General features: G+C 45.0%; 1 protein-coding gene across 3 annotated transcripts in view; it reads right to left on the reverse strand.

Moving 5' to 3' along the window:
• LOC142560759 (uncharacterized) overlaps positions 1–16,586 on the reverse strand; it is a 33,074-nt gene that overhangs the window by 15,639 nt on the left and 849 nt on the right. For all 3 annotated transcript variants that reach the window (XM_075673084.1, XM_075673083.1, XM_075673085.1), the window contains one exon: positions 10,163–10,299. In XM_075673084.1, coding sequence (XP_075529199.1) covers positions 10,163–10,299 — 137 coding nt within the window. Of the gene's footprint in view, positions 1–10,162; positions 10,300–16,586 lie in introns of those variants that run through there.

The following is a 16,586-nucleotide window of genomic DNA, read 5'->3' on the forward strand; positions in this document are numbered from 1 at the left end:
TGACCGCAAATGTTCAGGAATGGTGCCTTCTAAACGCGTTTTGACATAGACATATGTTTAAGAGATATGAATAATGAACCAGACGCATTCAACATGGCTTAAAAATTGTCGAGAACCATTGACGTAGAAGAGCATGTGGTAAAAATGTTGCCGCAGCAATGAATTCGGACTTGTAAAATCTATGCGTTGGAGCGAACGTGGTGTTGCTGATATTCGTATACCGCAGTTTGCCAATAACTTAAGTGAAGGTTAGAAGACAAGAAGTATTTTGCATTCTGTAGAAAACCCAGGGCGTCATCTGTCATCGGCCAGAATACACGTTCTCTATAATGCCTGTGTTCAAGCGGATAAAAAAATTGGAGGACGCTTAAGCTTCGCCTTTAAGAGTGGAACGCGATAGCGTTCCCGTCGACCCGCCAAGGGGTGTAAGACAATGGGCTACGGTGCAGCGACTACGCGCCCCGCATCGGACGCGGTGAGCGTCGAGCAACGCAGCGTTAGGCGCGACAACGAAATGTGCGCCTGAGCAAACGACGCACGCCTGAGCCTTAGAAACAGCTCGTTTCTAAGGCAACACCGCGTTCACTAGAGGCGCTGTAGTACCGCTTTGAAGCATCGAACTCCTGGCTCAGTGAAAAAAAAAGTTACTTGGACGCGGCGTCAAATGACACGTAGCCATGTTACATGACTTCGCACTTCATTTCCTTGTAAGCGCATGCGCGATCTACGTTGCCTGCCATGTATAAAATGACGCAGTGGCACAATAAACTTAGTTGAAAGTTTGCGCTTGGTGTGTCGTCTTCTTTCACGTCCGTGTCGTTTTTATGTCGCGCAATATCATTTAAGCAATGGATTACCAACTTGCCCGGAATGCTGCTCTCATTAAGTTCATTTCTAGTTCAACGGGCCCTTTTCTAAATGTTCTTCGTGATGCCTGTGCCACTGTTTCCCTCATTGCCGCTATCGTTTGCAAAGCACGGACGCTCTCCTATTGTTTACGCAAGAGGACCACCCCTCCGGACTTGGTCTCCCTGTTCGGAGGCTTTCTTCCTTCAGCGGGACACTCCGCCAGAATCTGCAAGATCCTGCGATCCGAGTGGAACCACCAAGCGTGACTCTACAGACAGTACCTATCGGTACAACTTCAGAGCGGCGCAGGGCGCTTCACAGCTAATAGTCTGCATCACGAGTACTTTCGGTTGGCGGACCAGACAACTGAATTCCTATGGCAGCAACAACTACGTAGACTCCGAGAACAGCAGCCAAAAAAGAAGCGGTCGGCGCAGCAGGACCTCGTCCATATTCCAGAGTCTGTTGCTTTGCCTGAAGAGATTCGAGAGGTCCTATCTCTCGGGCCGAAGTTTGCCGTCTAAACCAAAAGGCCCCCCAGAGAATTTCTGTCCTACGTTCGAGATGTCTCAAGGCTTGTCCCAGACCACGAGTAGGCCGTATCGTATAGGAAGGTGTGGATGCACTTCAAAGGTGCAAGCAACGGAAGGCGAGGATTTCGGTGAATCGGGTGGCCTCTTCACTCGTGGACAGTTCGCTGTGTGTAATTCCTGCCGATAAAGAAGGCGGTTTTGCTGTGTTACCTGCTGAAGACTTTAACGCCAAGGCTCTAGAAGCCATCAGTGCCACGTTTAACTGTCATAGGAAGGTGTCGCTGGCCAAGGTAAAGGCTGTGGCAAAGCGCATGTGCAACAGACTTAATCTGCAAAAATTAACCAAGGCCTTTGAAAACAGCAAGCGAGATCATCTACAAGTTTTTTTCAGTGCCAAAACGCATAAACCTGGTGTTCCGTTACGGGTTATTGTGTCAGAAATCGATACTTGGCAAAAGCCGTTGGGGGTGTTTTTACAACAAAAGTTGAGCCTTCTGCCTGTCAGCAACCCTTTCCTCGTTAAGAGCTCACATACTGTGATTGATTTTTTGAAGTCACATTCTGACCGTGGTTTTCAGGCGTTTTCTATTGATGTAAAGGATCTTTATTATTCCTTGCCGCATAGAAGCGTACTGTCCTGTGTCGAGCAATGTATTGATAAGTATGGTGCTGTTTCCTTCCAGAATGAGGCCGGCATGTCTTGCAGTCAATATTTAGAACTTTTACAAATTTATCTCAATTCCACCTTTATCACTTGGGATAACCAATGTTTTTTGCAGAAGAGCGGAGTTTGTATTGGCTCTTGCATTGCTCCCATTCTTAGTGACTTGTTTTTATCCTGTTTAGACCGTAACATTTCTTTACAAGTGCAAGGCACTGCAGTTTTTAAAACATTTAGATACGTTGATGACTTTTTAATTTTCATTGAGTGCTCTGCTGATGCCTTCATTCTGGAAAGAAAGAAAGCGTTAGAAACGTTTCCGAAGTGCTTAGTCCCCCTTCAAACTACTCATGAGATGCCGGTAGATAGGTATCTTCGTTTTCTTGATCTTCGCCTGAACTTTCAGGACAGCCACACGTATTGGTCGTATGAGCCGCGAGCCAACAAACCACTTCTGCCGTATACGTCCGCACATTCTAAGCTTGTTAAGCGGGCCATTATCAGTTTGTGCTTCAAGAATGCCCTTAGGAAGTCTTGCTGTCATGTTGTGGACGCAAGCTTAGCAGCGCAAACTTTACGGTTGTCCCTGGCTGGATATCCTAGGGTGGTGCTAGTGTCTGTCGCGGAACGCATCTTAAGAGAAACGCGATCCAGCACGCAGAAGTCAGTTGCCGATTCCCCTCCTGGCATACGCCCTAAAGTAAGTGTCATACCATACATGCACAGGATATCCCACAACTTGAAAAAGATTGCCCAAAGGGTGAACGTAAGAGTTGTTTTTTCTGCTCCCGACAAGCTCGGCATGCTTTGCAGGCTGACTGATCCAAATGCCGTCCCTTCCGATAAGTGCAGAAAGCATCACCGAAAAAAGTTTGTCGAGTGTGTACACCGGGTGGTGTACAACCTCCCGCTTTCATGTGGGAAGAAATATATCGGACAAACTGGGCGTTGCGTCAATGATCGGCTCCGCGAATACAGCAACAATGTAAAAAATGGCTCAGGTGGTTTCTTGGCGATCCGGTGTCGCGATCATGGGTGCAAGCCTCTTGAGGATCAATGCACGATGGTTTCCCATGGCAGAACGCAGCTCATCCGTGAGATATCTGAAGCGCAGATGGTCGCGAAATTGGGTGATGCGTGTGTTAGCTTCCCGTCTCTGGCTCTCACAGAAAAAGAATTACGTTACTGGCACGAGGCGTCACATGACACGTAACCATGTTACACGACTTCGCACTTCATTTCCTTGTAAGCGCATGCGCGATCTACGTTGCCTGCCATGTATAAAATGACTCAGTGGCACAATAAACTTAGTTGAAAGTTTGCGCTTGGTGTGTCGTCTTCTTTCACGTCCCTGTCGTTTTTATGTCGCGCAATATCATTTAAGCAAGTTATCGCTCACTGCCAACGCCGACGACACCGGCTTTTCTGCGACACGAGCTCCTTAACGCTGTCGCGTTATTACAGCGGCAATCTACAGCAGCTCCAGCGATGAGCATTTCAATGGAGGTAGCGAAGTTAAACCCGGGAAGACAGCCTTCGCTTTTGCGTGTGGTAGCAATGACGTTCGGAAGAACAAAAGCGGGTCGGGATGCTGTCAGCAACAGCAGATAGGATGTTTTTCTTATGCTACTGCAGGCGCAACTTCCAATACGACCCGTTTGTTGATTTCATGTGGGAGGTGGGCAAACCCAAGAGAGTGTAAATAGCTCGGGAACCACGGATGACATTAGTATGAGTAGGAAGTTCAAGTTCCAAAAGATCACTCCAGCATATATTAAATGCGGGGGCATGTGTCGGCAGGAAATCAAGGCCGAAAGTAAATTTGTGACCCAGCTAGTTTTATGGCTGGCAATGCTTACGCATGTTCACATGTATATTACTATATAGCGACTCGCACTGTGCTATGCAATCAGTCTGAAATGTTTGTAGGCTAATGCGAAAATAAGCGCTCACTGCTGAAGTCCTTGATCCGATGTCTACAAGCACCTTAACAGGAACACAATGGGCTCAAACTTCGATTAAAGCGCGTCGAACAGGTAAACTCAATAATGTTGCGTCAACTAACAGGGCGGGCTTTGTAGTTTCACGAATAGTATTGCCCATGTAAAACGTCAACAAAAGCCTGCGCGCTAGCTGGGATGTCTCGTCGTGCACGGCAAGCGGCATGTTGGGAGGACAGTGTCAAGATTCCGTGGTTCAGACTGGAGAAAAAAATACTGCTGGAGCTTACCAGACAACGACTAATATCAGTGCTCCAGCCGGATGGCGACGAACAGCGGCTGCTGCAGAGGCCCGCATTGTGTCCGATGAGAGACCGATGGAAATTTCGTTTGCATGTACTCTTGGCCTTTCGGCCGTTACACGGTGGGTTAAAAGCAGCACATACGCTAAGAGTACAATTCGTCACTAATACAATCATAAACTAACGCAACCGAAGGAAAATACATGCACACAAATATATTAAACAAAAAAGATACGCAGCAAGCATATGAAAAGAGAAGAGGAGCAGTATACCCGAATATATACAAAAATAGCGAAATAAGGAACACTAAAGGAGATATTCCTCATAGCATTCGACATGTGGAGTACGGTGCACTTACAATGCATTCATTTTAGATTCTATATATTTATATCAGGGATTTCACGTACTGGCGCAGGTAAAGTTTGTTCCTAATTATTGTTGCCGAAAGGAGCAGGCATTGATTGTAAGATGTAATTGTGGTTGTTGAAAAAGACTGTCCCAATTTCCTCTTAACGGTTTACCTCGTTCTGCGTAAAGTTTCGTTTACTGACGGTGAAAAAAAATACTTTTTATTACGCAGGAAGGAGTTTATGAGTCGCTTGTCTTGATTCGTACATCAGCAAGCAGGCCTGTGGTAGCCGAGAGTGCGGCCAGTCCTCGTGACGTTGTAGACCGGCAGGGAGCGATAGCCTTCGGCAGTGTCGAGAGAGGAGAGGAAGGCCAATTGCAGGGGATATGACGTTAAGCAAGCAGCGAGTGGCGCACGTCAAGCTTTTTGATATCGTTCGCTCGCATCGTCATGCGTAAAAGGCATGCGCCGCAAAAAGAAAGGAAAAGGGCGATGTGCGTGGATCGGCCCGAACGGCAAGAGCCCGCGAGGCGCGTGACCCAAGCTGGGATCGGGAGAGAAGCAGTGCTGAGCAGGGATTATCGACATGGCTCTGAGCCCACAAGGTTGGAGAGTCAGCATCGCACTGGCGACGGGAGCCAAGTAAGTTCGATCAAGCCCGTGACGCTGGCAATCCAGCGTGTGGCCGTCGACCTCGACAACGTTTGAGTGAGGCTCCTTGGACCTGCTGCAGCCTCTCACTGCAGAAGTAGCGGTGGAATCCGGTGTTAGGCCTAGCTAGTGAGGCCGGAGTGTCACGTAACCGACGTTTTCGGGACACTGGCATCAAGGATGGAATGGTTGACTGGCCGTCATCAAGGCTCCTACGCAGCTTCTATGGTGTCGGCGATGAAGATTCGACAGTCATCGGACTCGGAGATACGTGAGACGACAGAAGTTTGTAAGAACACTCCTTTCTGGCGGCGCCGCAACGATAGACTAGGGTTGTCTAGATGAACGTAGACGCGGATAAGGAGATATTAGGCTATGCAAGTCTTACTATTCCTTAGTGTAGTTTTGTTTAGTCAACTGGGTTTCATTTTCTTTTCATTTTGAGTTTGGGTTAAGTAAAATCTTTTTGCCGGGTTGGTCTGTGTCTCCAGGCTCCACCTCTTCTAACATCCTCATGCCCCCGAGATCAGTAACACGCGATAACCTTCGCGACAAATTCGCGAGCGTTCCAGGATCCGTTCCAGGTTATGTCTCACGATATTCCAGGATCCATCCCAGGATACGTGCCAAGATTCGTTCCAGGATTGGTGCCAGAATTCACTCCAGGATTATATTAAGGCCCAGCTGTCACTGATATTGGTGGTTTGGAGATGCAGCAGGACGTTTGTTGGCTATAGCTAAAAATATAAAACTGCCGAAGGACGTGACAGTGGCGTTCTCAGAAAAGCAACATGAGCGAATGTGCAAAAAACACAAAAGCGAAAAAGAAATTTTAGAATTGAATACAAAACTAGCAGAGATGGGCGCGAGCTCTCGTGAATGCAGGAGTACACCCAGATTGCGTCATCAGCTTCACCTTCTTCCAGGCCAAGACAGATTTGCGCTAGGAAACTGATGGCACCTTTCGATGCGCGGAGGGATGACCTGGATGCGTATTTGTATCGGTTTTAAAGGATAGCAGTCTGGCAACGCTGGGAGAGGAGCGAGTAGGCTAAAGCTTTAGGCCTGTGTTTAGTGGGCGAGGCTCTGAGTGTCTTTGGGCGTATGCCATCAGAGGAGTCATTAGACTATGAAAAGGTAAAGAAAACATCATTGCAACCATTCAGGCTTGCGCAAAAGGGTACCGGGAGAAGTTTAGGTCGTGTAAACCTGAAGATTCTGAAAAAGGCAATGAGTTCGCGTGTCGTTTAACAAATTCTTTTGTGAGCTGTCTGAGATGGACAAAACGTATGAAGGGGTTGGCGACAAAGCTGTGGGCGAACAATTACTTACCAGGTGTAGCAGCAGTTTGGCGATATTCCTTAAAGAAAGAAAACTACAGACTGTGGAGCAGATGACAGAACCAACGGACCAGTTAGTAGAGGCACAAGGATTGAGAAATTTGGCAAAGGGCGACAAAGATGCGCACTCGACAGCACTAGGAGAGATGAAGAGCCAGTGGCAAAGTACTATACAAAGGGGACCCCAGAGGTGTTTTCAGTCACCGGTTAGGCCATGTAGTGGTGAAATGCTGAATGAGGGGTAATCGTCACGAAACGCTGGTGATGAATGCAGGCCTAGATCCGTGGAAAACAGGGCATGTATCATGAGGTCAAGAGGATGGACAGATAATACAGGGCATGCCTATAGTGGAAGGCGAGGCACAAATACTCAAAGCTACAGTCTTGAGAGACACGGGAGTCAATACCTTTATAGTAAGGAGGAGTATAGTGCCACCAGAATGCATGACCGGGTACATTATACCAATAATCTTGGTAGGCAAATCCGTTAAATATCTGCTAGAGGCACGGATTCAAATATCGACACCATTTTACACAGGGATGCTCACAGCTAGATGTGTGGAGGACCCCCTTTATGATTCCATTATGGGAAATGTGCCTGGGGTGAAGAAGGCAGACAACCCAGACCCAAGTTGGAATAGGATAGTCTAGGACGTGGTAGAGAAAGAACCCTTAGAAACGCAAGAAGAGGGGATGCAAGAAACAGACGTAGCGGTGGCAGTACAAACATGTGCAAGCAGCTGTACCACTAAACCTCTCACAGCATTGTGTGTTACAACAACTAAGGGAATAAATATTACCACTGCAAAACCTAAAGAATTACAGAACAAGGATGAGTCATTACGATAGTGTGAACAAAAGATAGGGGAACTGGTGCGAAGAAAAAGGAGTAGGACAGTAGTGGAGTTTATAAAGAAGAATAAACTATTTTACCGGAAGTGTGTGTTTAGTTCAGATGGAGAAGTACTACAGTTGATGGTCCCGAAGGAGCTCAGGGACAAAGTACTGAAGATAAGGCACGATATTGTAACCGCAGGTCAGCAAGGAATAAAGAACACGTTAGAAAAGATCACAAAATAGTTCTTTTGGATCGGTTGCAGAGTGATGTGAAAAGGTATGTGAAATCATGTGATGTATGCCAAAAGGGGGTGCTAAGGGAGGTGTAGGAAAAAACAGAAAAGGGGAATAACGAGCGAAGAAATACAGTTGGCATGGTGAGTGCCGAAAAGAAGGACCATGAGGAGGTGCACACTTATATCGATAAGAAGACCATGGGGTTAGAGAGTGTTAGTGTTTAGCCTAACACTCTCTACCCTCTCGGTAGAGAGTGTTAGGCTAAACAAAGCCCTTGCCGCAATACAGGTAAAAAAGTTAAGAGCGTTGATTCACAAGTTCGACGAAGTGCTTTCAGATCTTCCAGGGCGGTCATTTGGTAGTGCGGGGTGACCTGCAGTAGTAGTAGGGCGTATTTCATGAGTAGGGCATTGGGGTGATGAAATATCAGCAGCATAACGTGGACGAATTGTAAGAATGCAAAGTCGTGGGAACAATGAACTCGCAAATGGTAATGTGCATGTGGTGCAATGTGCGTGACAGTGTGGTGATGTTTTGATAGCCACGACGACGCAAGAAAAAGCACCCAAGCCACTGCGGCAAAGTCAAATTTACCACCAAGAAGACCGACAGAAGGCAGTTTTTTGGAAAAGAACTACTGAAAAGGGGACCACTGTTATATGCAAACGGCATGCGGCTCAAACAGAAAGGAAAATGACGGTGTGCGTAGATCGGTCCAAACGGCACGAGCCCGCGAGGCGTCTGACCCGAGCTGTGATCGAGCGGTGCTGAGCTGGAATTATCGAGGTTGCTCTGGGCCAAGAAGCTTGGAGCGTCAGCATCCACTGCCGACGAGAGCAATGGCGGTTCGGCCAAGCCCGTGACGCTGCCCGTGTGGCTGTCGACCTCGACGAAATTCCAGGGAGGCTCCTTGGACCTGCACTGCTTTGAGAAGCTGCCGCTTCTGAAAGCAGTGCCAGGCATTCCCGGATGTTACCCCTTCAGAGGCTGACCAGCTCGTACGATAGCCCCCGGCCCCGGGGCGTCTCGTCGGAATCGAAGAAGTAGCTGCGGAACCCGGCGTTAGGCCTAGCCATTGATTCCGGAGTTTCACGTCAAAGACGGAGTTCGGGACACCGGCATGAAAGACGGACAGGTTGACTGGCCGACACCAACGCCACAACTTCTACAGCGTTGGTGATGAGGAAGATACGAAAGGCATCCGACTCAGAGATACGTTAGACGACAGAAGTTTGTAAGAAGACTGCTTTCTGACGGCGCCGCAACCATAGACAAGGGTTGCCTGACTTTCACTTAGGAACCTGTAAGGACGAATGTAGATGAGGATAAGGAGATATTTAGGCGATGCAAGTGTTACTATTCATTAGTGGAGCTTTATTTTTAGTCAATTTCAGTTTTCTCATTTTTGAGTTTGGGTTAATTAAAATCGATTTGCTGTGTTGCCCTGCGTCTTCCGACTCCATCTCTCCTAACATCCGCACGCCCCCTAGATCAATGACACGCGACAAAGTTCGCGACACACGTAATGATGACTGAATCGTCACACGGCGATGTTGCGGTGGTATTGAGCCAACTGTCAAACAGGTCTTTCATACATTGCCTTTTTACCCTACGCATGTTTTACCTATCTCTTTCTGTTAGGTTGTCAGTCATTCCACAGTTTTCCCTAAGTGACAACAGTTTTTGTTGCTTGGCGGCCGCCATCCCTGTCACGCTCTCCGGAAGACAATGTTCCTCCAGGTGGACAAAGCTCTCGTAGAGTCGTAGCAATCGGTGTGATTGTGGGCTGTGCTAGAGGAAGCGTCATCGAAGTGGAAGCTTTTCTGCAGCCGCATATTCTAGCACCTTTTTTACGTTTCATTTACCGCAGCTCATACTAAGGAATTATGCCTGATGTGCCATGTTTCCCAATACTAATTTTATATTTAAATAACATAACGAAATGCGAACACTTCATCGCTTTTGTACATGTTTGCATAGTAAGGATACAGTCATACCATGTGAGGGTAACCTTGGGCACGACTTCGAAGGAAATCGCTTCATTTGGCGCCGCAAAAGACGCACATGAACTATTTGAACGGCAGTTGCTGTGTAACGCGTGTGTTGGTGGTAGTTTCTTTTTCGTTCTTTATTTCCGTAGACGCTGCAATTTAAGCAACATTTTGGCGTCGGTTGTCGGCTTCTCTCATGATAAGCACATGAGCCAGCGAACATACGTGGCACTGCATGTCAGCGCCCCTTATGTTTGAAGAGCAAGCATATAAATCACGGCATATTTTGCATTTATCTCCGTATTGGTAACCTAAACTTATACACAACACTGTAGACAGCTATAGCGATGATGATTGATTCCAAAGTAATTGACAGCATGAGGTCGAGTACCAAAGAGAAACTCTGCAGTTTTGATGCAGAATTTCATAGCATCTTCCTTACTTACTTTTGTGTCTTTTTCTAGCCACTTACCTCTGCGATTGCTTCCGTTCCCATTCATAAAAAAAGTAGTCAGTCTTGTTAAGCCAGATTCGTTCCAAGTAAATGCAATCCATGATTGTACTATAATTTCGATTCTTCATCCAAATTCTCTCGCTCGTGTTCAAAGCCTAAACAAAGAGGACAAACACGTTTTCTTTTTTTCGGTGGCTCTAACTCAGGTTCCTTTAAGTACAAAAGCTGAGCCACAGATAAATACAATAAATTTACATATTTGAAGCTTGAAGGATGCCGTTAGCGTGCCTTATCGGCTTTAAATGATTCCCACGGATAAGTGGCATAAATATGCTCTAATTACCATATCGGCAAGCAAGTTGTAACGCATTTAGATGAGTAGAAAACCTCTAAAATAGGAGCCATAGAGCACTGCGCTAATTTCCGTTGGAACCCTTCATAGCAGGGTACCAAGGATAAAGCCACTTATCTGGTAATTGCAGTACCAGTTCTGATATTTCGGAAGTCTATGAATTCGTGACGGTTCCGTCAGTGCCATATTTAACACCACAAAAGCCAGACGCCATAGACTTTCACATTGTCGCGGCATTTTTTTAGCGACCACATATGCAGGCAGCCAGGTACAGAATTAAGCTAAAGGCTGTAACAGTTCATTGGGTAAAATTTCGGCCCCTTGATGCAGATGCAGCTTGTCAGCGGCAATACTAACAAAAGCCGTCGGTGGACACAGGATGTAATGATATCCCTTTGTGTCGGGCCGCTTTTACACGCGCTTTATGAAATCTTCGAGCTGCACTCGCGGCAACAAAGTAAGCTCTAGAGTGAGACAACATTATCTACAGGCTCCTCACCAAACTAATACGTGGTGTGTCTTTCTACATGGAAAGTACTACTGCTTTAAAAGAAAAAACTTGCGGGGTGTGGTAACGTGAGCTTGTTTGTGAGAACGGAAGAAAAATGATGCGTAGCCACAGCGAATGAAAGTCACCTAGGCATATAAACTAACTACACCTCTCCAAAAGTCTGTCATTCTCCGGGAAAAACACAGACAAGCTCTTTATGGGAAAGTAGACATTTTTTGCACGCATGTACGTGGCTTGGGTTATGTTACACTGTATAGAGACATACTTACAAAGGATAGTAAAAAAAATATCGAGGACAAAGCTTGTTCTGAATTCTATCTGAATAGAAGCAAACGTTTCCAAACCTACGAATCTTTTTAAGCATTGCACTCCTCGCTAAGGTTTTTCAGGTAATTGTAAGTTGGTACGCGACACATAGAACAAAACATTTCGCACAATAAGGCTTGTTTACCTACATGATGTAACGGACTACATGTATGTTTTATTGTAGCAGGCGATTCGAATAGCATGCTCCGTTATAAGCAGTAGTAAGAAGGTCTAAACTTAAACCTTTCTTACGTTGACGACCATAAGAAGAAAAAAAATTGGCTGGGGCTTAGCTGAGATTAAGCCTCGATATCTCGAAGCGACAAGGTTCGGTGTTGCTTATGGTTTAGCTTATGGTTATGCTTTATGGTTTAGCCTATGGTTATACTTACGGTTTAGCTTATGGTTATGCTTTATGATTTAGCCTTGGATGTGCTTACGCTTTACATTATGGTTATGCTTTATGATTTAGCCTATGGTTATGCTTACGGTTTAGCTTATGGTTATGTTTTGTGATTTAGCCTATGGTTATGCTTATGGTTTCATTTATGGATATGCTTTGGTTAGCTTATGGTTATGCTATACGTGCGCCTGGTGTAGTTATGGAAATTGCTTATCAATGATATATAGCATAAGTTATACAGGGTTATTAAACTTTTTTTATTCATCATTGTTGGGCACATTGTCTTGCGATTATTGTACAGCCATAAACAGAGCTCTCTGTCCCGGTCATATAACTCCCTTCTCCTTGTATGTTGAATGCGCACACCTATTCTCTGGCAAGCGGTTATATAGTGGGCCTCCGCAATAAGCACGCGCTTGCGGCGAACGTCAAACGATGACCCATAGCGCGCGGCAGTGGCCACCTGCGCCGACTCCGAACACGCTTACGAAGCCAATTCCGCCATACGCCGGCTCGCGCGAAGCGAGGTGTTGACTAGCGTAGTGAAGCTTTTCGCTTAAAAATTTCCTATTGCGATCTCCTGCACACTCGGGACTTTGCGAAGACAGCGAAGACCGCATGCAGAGGTATGCAGCAAGCACTTGACGCTGCAACTTGTACAAACGAGAAGTCACTGTAAAGAAACTTCTAATTCTTCAGGGGTGCAGTGACACATTGGCGTTATGTGTTCAAATTTTGCCTTCAGTCGCGGAAGACCTCTCTGTGCGTGTCAAAATATGTTTTTTCAACAGCCTAAGCTTCTTCCCTAGAATTGAAAAGGTTTGGTCACTAAAACGCGCCTCATAGTTTTATACGGTGATTTCCGAATTCACTTCTTCTGTGGCCTCAGAGACTTTGCAGCCGGGAACCTTTTCATGGCCCGTTGATCAGGCTAATATCCATTTTTCACCTGTGCTGCCCTAATCGCGCTGACAAGTTTTATACCACGCTTATTATTTCGTGTCTCATTTTTACCTCTAGGCAGGAATGTTTCTAGCCCCCTTAAATATATATTTCTGCAGAATGAATATTTCGCAATGTTTATTTACTGTCTGGTCCTTTATATATATTTTGTACATTACTTTTACTGCATTGGACAATCTTTTATTAATCTTCGTTGTATTATATTACCGTAGTACTTCATAAAATACATATGCATTTGCAATTATAAACCAATTCACTTATCCCATGTCGAGAAATTTATTATTAAGCTTTTTTTTCGGAACGCCTGCTATATCAAAGCCTGAAGAAATAAATATAGCGATGAATCATTATGTTTTCCGAAAACATCAAAAGAATCTGACACGTTACTGGTCAGTCAACAAAAATGCCAGAAGAGAATGTTGGAAAGTGGTAAAAAGTTTTAGTTCGCAAAACTTTGGTGCTTTTTTACTTCGTGTGGAACGTTGGGAAAGCAAGGTAGGTAGTGCAGTCATAAAAGGGCAAGGCCATGCATGTTATATCCACTAACTCTTTCTGACGCAGATTAGGCATTGTTCACAAGACCACAATTTTTGTGGCGTATGTACAAATAGAGAAGTGCTGAAATATAGAAAACCTTTAAAGCTAGAATGTGTCCTATTTCTGGACAACATATCCAAAGCAAAAGGCCTGTTATAACCTGTCGGGTAAGCGGGTTGCATTCAGAAGTATACATTACAATATCTCTCTGAAAGTGCTGCCAAAAGTTCTGAAGCTGTAAATCGTGCTATTTTGTGACCACTAAGCCTGCATCACAGAAGGCGTACAATGCTGATGAATATTCAATATTATCAGTCTGTAAGTGTTTTAGTAAATCATAAGAAATACCATTACGATGCTTGAGTTTAGTCTGAAAGAAACGACAACCACCGAGAACGTGCCATGAGATATTGGTAGACACGAAAAGGCGATAATTTGCATCAATGGAATTGGGCACACTGTTCGCAATTTAAGTAGGAAGTAAAATTTTACATATGGATGGAACGTCGCAAAGAACGGCAGGGCCCATGAACAGGCATCGATATCATGTTAAACAGATGTAATGCGATTACTGTGCAGTTGAGTGCAAAAAGTTTAAAGACCAGAGTTGTCAATTAATTTGTTTTTCCTTCGCAGCCAAGGCATAATGGCTGAAATCAAGTGTACTGGCCACGTGCGCCTGCTTGACCAGCGCCATGTTTTACACAATTTCACGCTGCACAGCTGTAGTAGAATAAATTATTTGTATATTTTTTTGCATATGCCTTGGTCTTCAGACGTTTGCACTTATCTGTACGTAAGTTGCCTTTGTTCAGATGAAGTATGCGGATAGATTGAAATCGGAGTCTCTCTATCTGTAGGCGTTTGCGCTTTATTATATGGCGTATTACAAGTTAAAAGTAACCCACGCTAAAAAGCTACGCTGCCTTCCTGTCAACAATTGCAGCAAAAAATCAGGCGTGTCAGTCAGCACATGACTGCCCTCATGAGAGCTTTCGTACGGGACCGAATTTGCGAACGAGTGCCACAAGTTTTGTTGCCTCCTTGTTGTTCAGAGCGCTCGGCTATCACTTCAACAAGAAAAAAAACGACATCGAAAAATTGCGTCGCACATAAGAGCCAGCACGCCATAAATAGAAATACTGCATATCTTACCACTTCCCATTATGCCGGCCTACAGAGGAAGTTTTTTACACCCAGTAGGATGTAAAAAGAAAAGTGTATTCAGGTTTCTAAACTCTTGACTGCACCTTTTTCGCACCCCTTGCCATTCACTCTTAAAACGGTTGCATCCTTGTGGGCATATTTTTGCCCCACAACAATAATCTTCACCTGCCTTGCTAGCGTTTCCATCATTGAATACTCCGGTATTACTACTTTTGTGTCAAGAATACTGTGTCGCGCTGATAACGCGCTTGCCACTCGTGACCTGGAAGTACCAAGCTCGCAGCTTTGAAAAAGAAAGGAAATGCAGGAAAGATAGATGGCGATAATTGCGTGGGACAAAATCAGCCCCAAAGAGCGCAAATTTTTAAGGGTATTATTTCCAGTACTGCACTCTTGCAGCACACTCAAAAAGACACTGTGTGCCCTTTGGGACTTACCTTCCCACAAAATAATCGTCATCTATCTTACATGCACTTCCTTTCTACTACGCTGCGAGCCCGATACTTCCAGGTCACGATTCACATGCGCATCATCAGGGTGACATAAGATTCACGACAGAAGAGTAGTGAGTACAGAGAAAAGGAAAGATATAGTCAACTAAGTAACAAAAATCCACCAACTATATTTTTAAGTAAATACATTACGGCACATATTGAAATTTACGATTTGTAGCCGGTGAGTTAGAAGGCGTATGCATTTGTAATGAATTTCCAGATTGACGCTAGTTTGGAGATATGCGCCATCACGCTTGCCCTAAATAAGCAATGTTCCACTTACTTTACCAAAAAAGTATTATTTTATGCATTGAACCAAAAAAGTAACGAGAATGGCCATCTATCTCGTTCCACACTTGGTAAATAATATCTAGAAAGTGGTGTCATCCTGGAAATTTAAAATGGATACGTCTTTCAAGCTCATCGGCTACAATACGTAAATTACAATATGTGTCGTACATTGAGAAGTTGTTTGTTGAATGTTTCTTAATTAGTTGAATACAGAATTTGATCTCGTGTGCTAGTAATGTGCACCTATTCGAATAATTAAGCTTCAAAAAACAAACTTGAAATTTTAGAGAGGTCAAACTTTAATTTGGGGCTAGGCCATCTTGAAAGCTACGGTTTGGACAACTGACATTTGGTGGTGGGCCGAGTTTAAATTTAGGCATTTTAACGTTTAACTTGCAGGTGGCCCAACATGAAATTTTGGGGTGGTCTGACTGAAATTTGCGAGCGGGTAAACTTTACATTTGTGGGTGCGCCTTCTTGAATTTGGGGGTAAGGTGACAAAATTTGGGAGTGGGTTAACTTAAATTTGGTGTGGGCCACTTAAATTTGAGGGTGGGGCGACTGAAATTTTGGAGTGGGACAAATTGAAATTTTGGAGTGTGCAAGCTGAAGTTTTGGGGTATGCTTACGCATAGACTCTAAAAATTTTTCGCCCTTCGGGGTTTATGTGGTCCCAAACGAAGAACCATCTCTGACTTGCCCGCATTGCCTTCTTTAGCGCTGCGAGCCCGGTACTTCCAAGTCACGAACGGCATGCAAGTTATTTGCGTGACATATCATTATTGAAAGGGCAGTAGGGAGTGCTCAGTTTCCTAGAAAGACAACACAAGCGTGGCAGATGACGAGTATTATAGAACGATCTTATAGAATCGCTTACGTTGACAACCGACAATCGTCGCAGTTGGCGGCTTGTTGTTCATGTTCACCGCCGGAAACAGTTATAACCCGATCGTCTCCACGTTGTTATATGCCAGGAACGCTTAGCTTTCGCACGGGGGTAATTGGAATAAAGAAGAAGAGAGGATGGACAAGGCGGGTCAAAGCGTCTATTCAGTGTCTGCAGTGCGACCACTCAGCCAGCCAGATGGCCACTGCTTGGCGCAAGTGTAAACCACTTGGGCATCGAGCTGTACTTGCTCTGCATAGCCTGACTTCTCTGTTACGATGGACGCTACAAGCTGAATGTTGAACGCACCTCTTTACAAGGCGTCCAATACGACCGCATTGGCACACTCACGAGGAAGGAAGTTGATCGACACTTTCGGGATAGACTCTTCAATGAAAGACGTTCTCGGTCAATAAATCTCAATAATTGCTAATTTCAAAGATGACGAAACGGGCCAGTAAAATTCTACGGCTATTTGGCCAGACGTCAGCTTTGAATTCAAGTATACACTATTTGTTCTTTTTTTCTAGGT

This window comes from Dermacentor variabilis, chromosome 10 (assembly GCF_050947875.1).
Source record: "Dermacentor variabilis isolate Ectoservices chromosome 10, ASM5094787v1, whole genome shotgun sequence".
Taxonomy (NCBI): Eukaryota; Metazoa; Arthropoda; class Arachnida; order Ixodida; family Ixodidae; genus Dermacentor; species Dermacentor variabilis.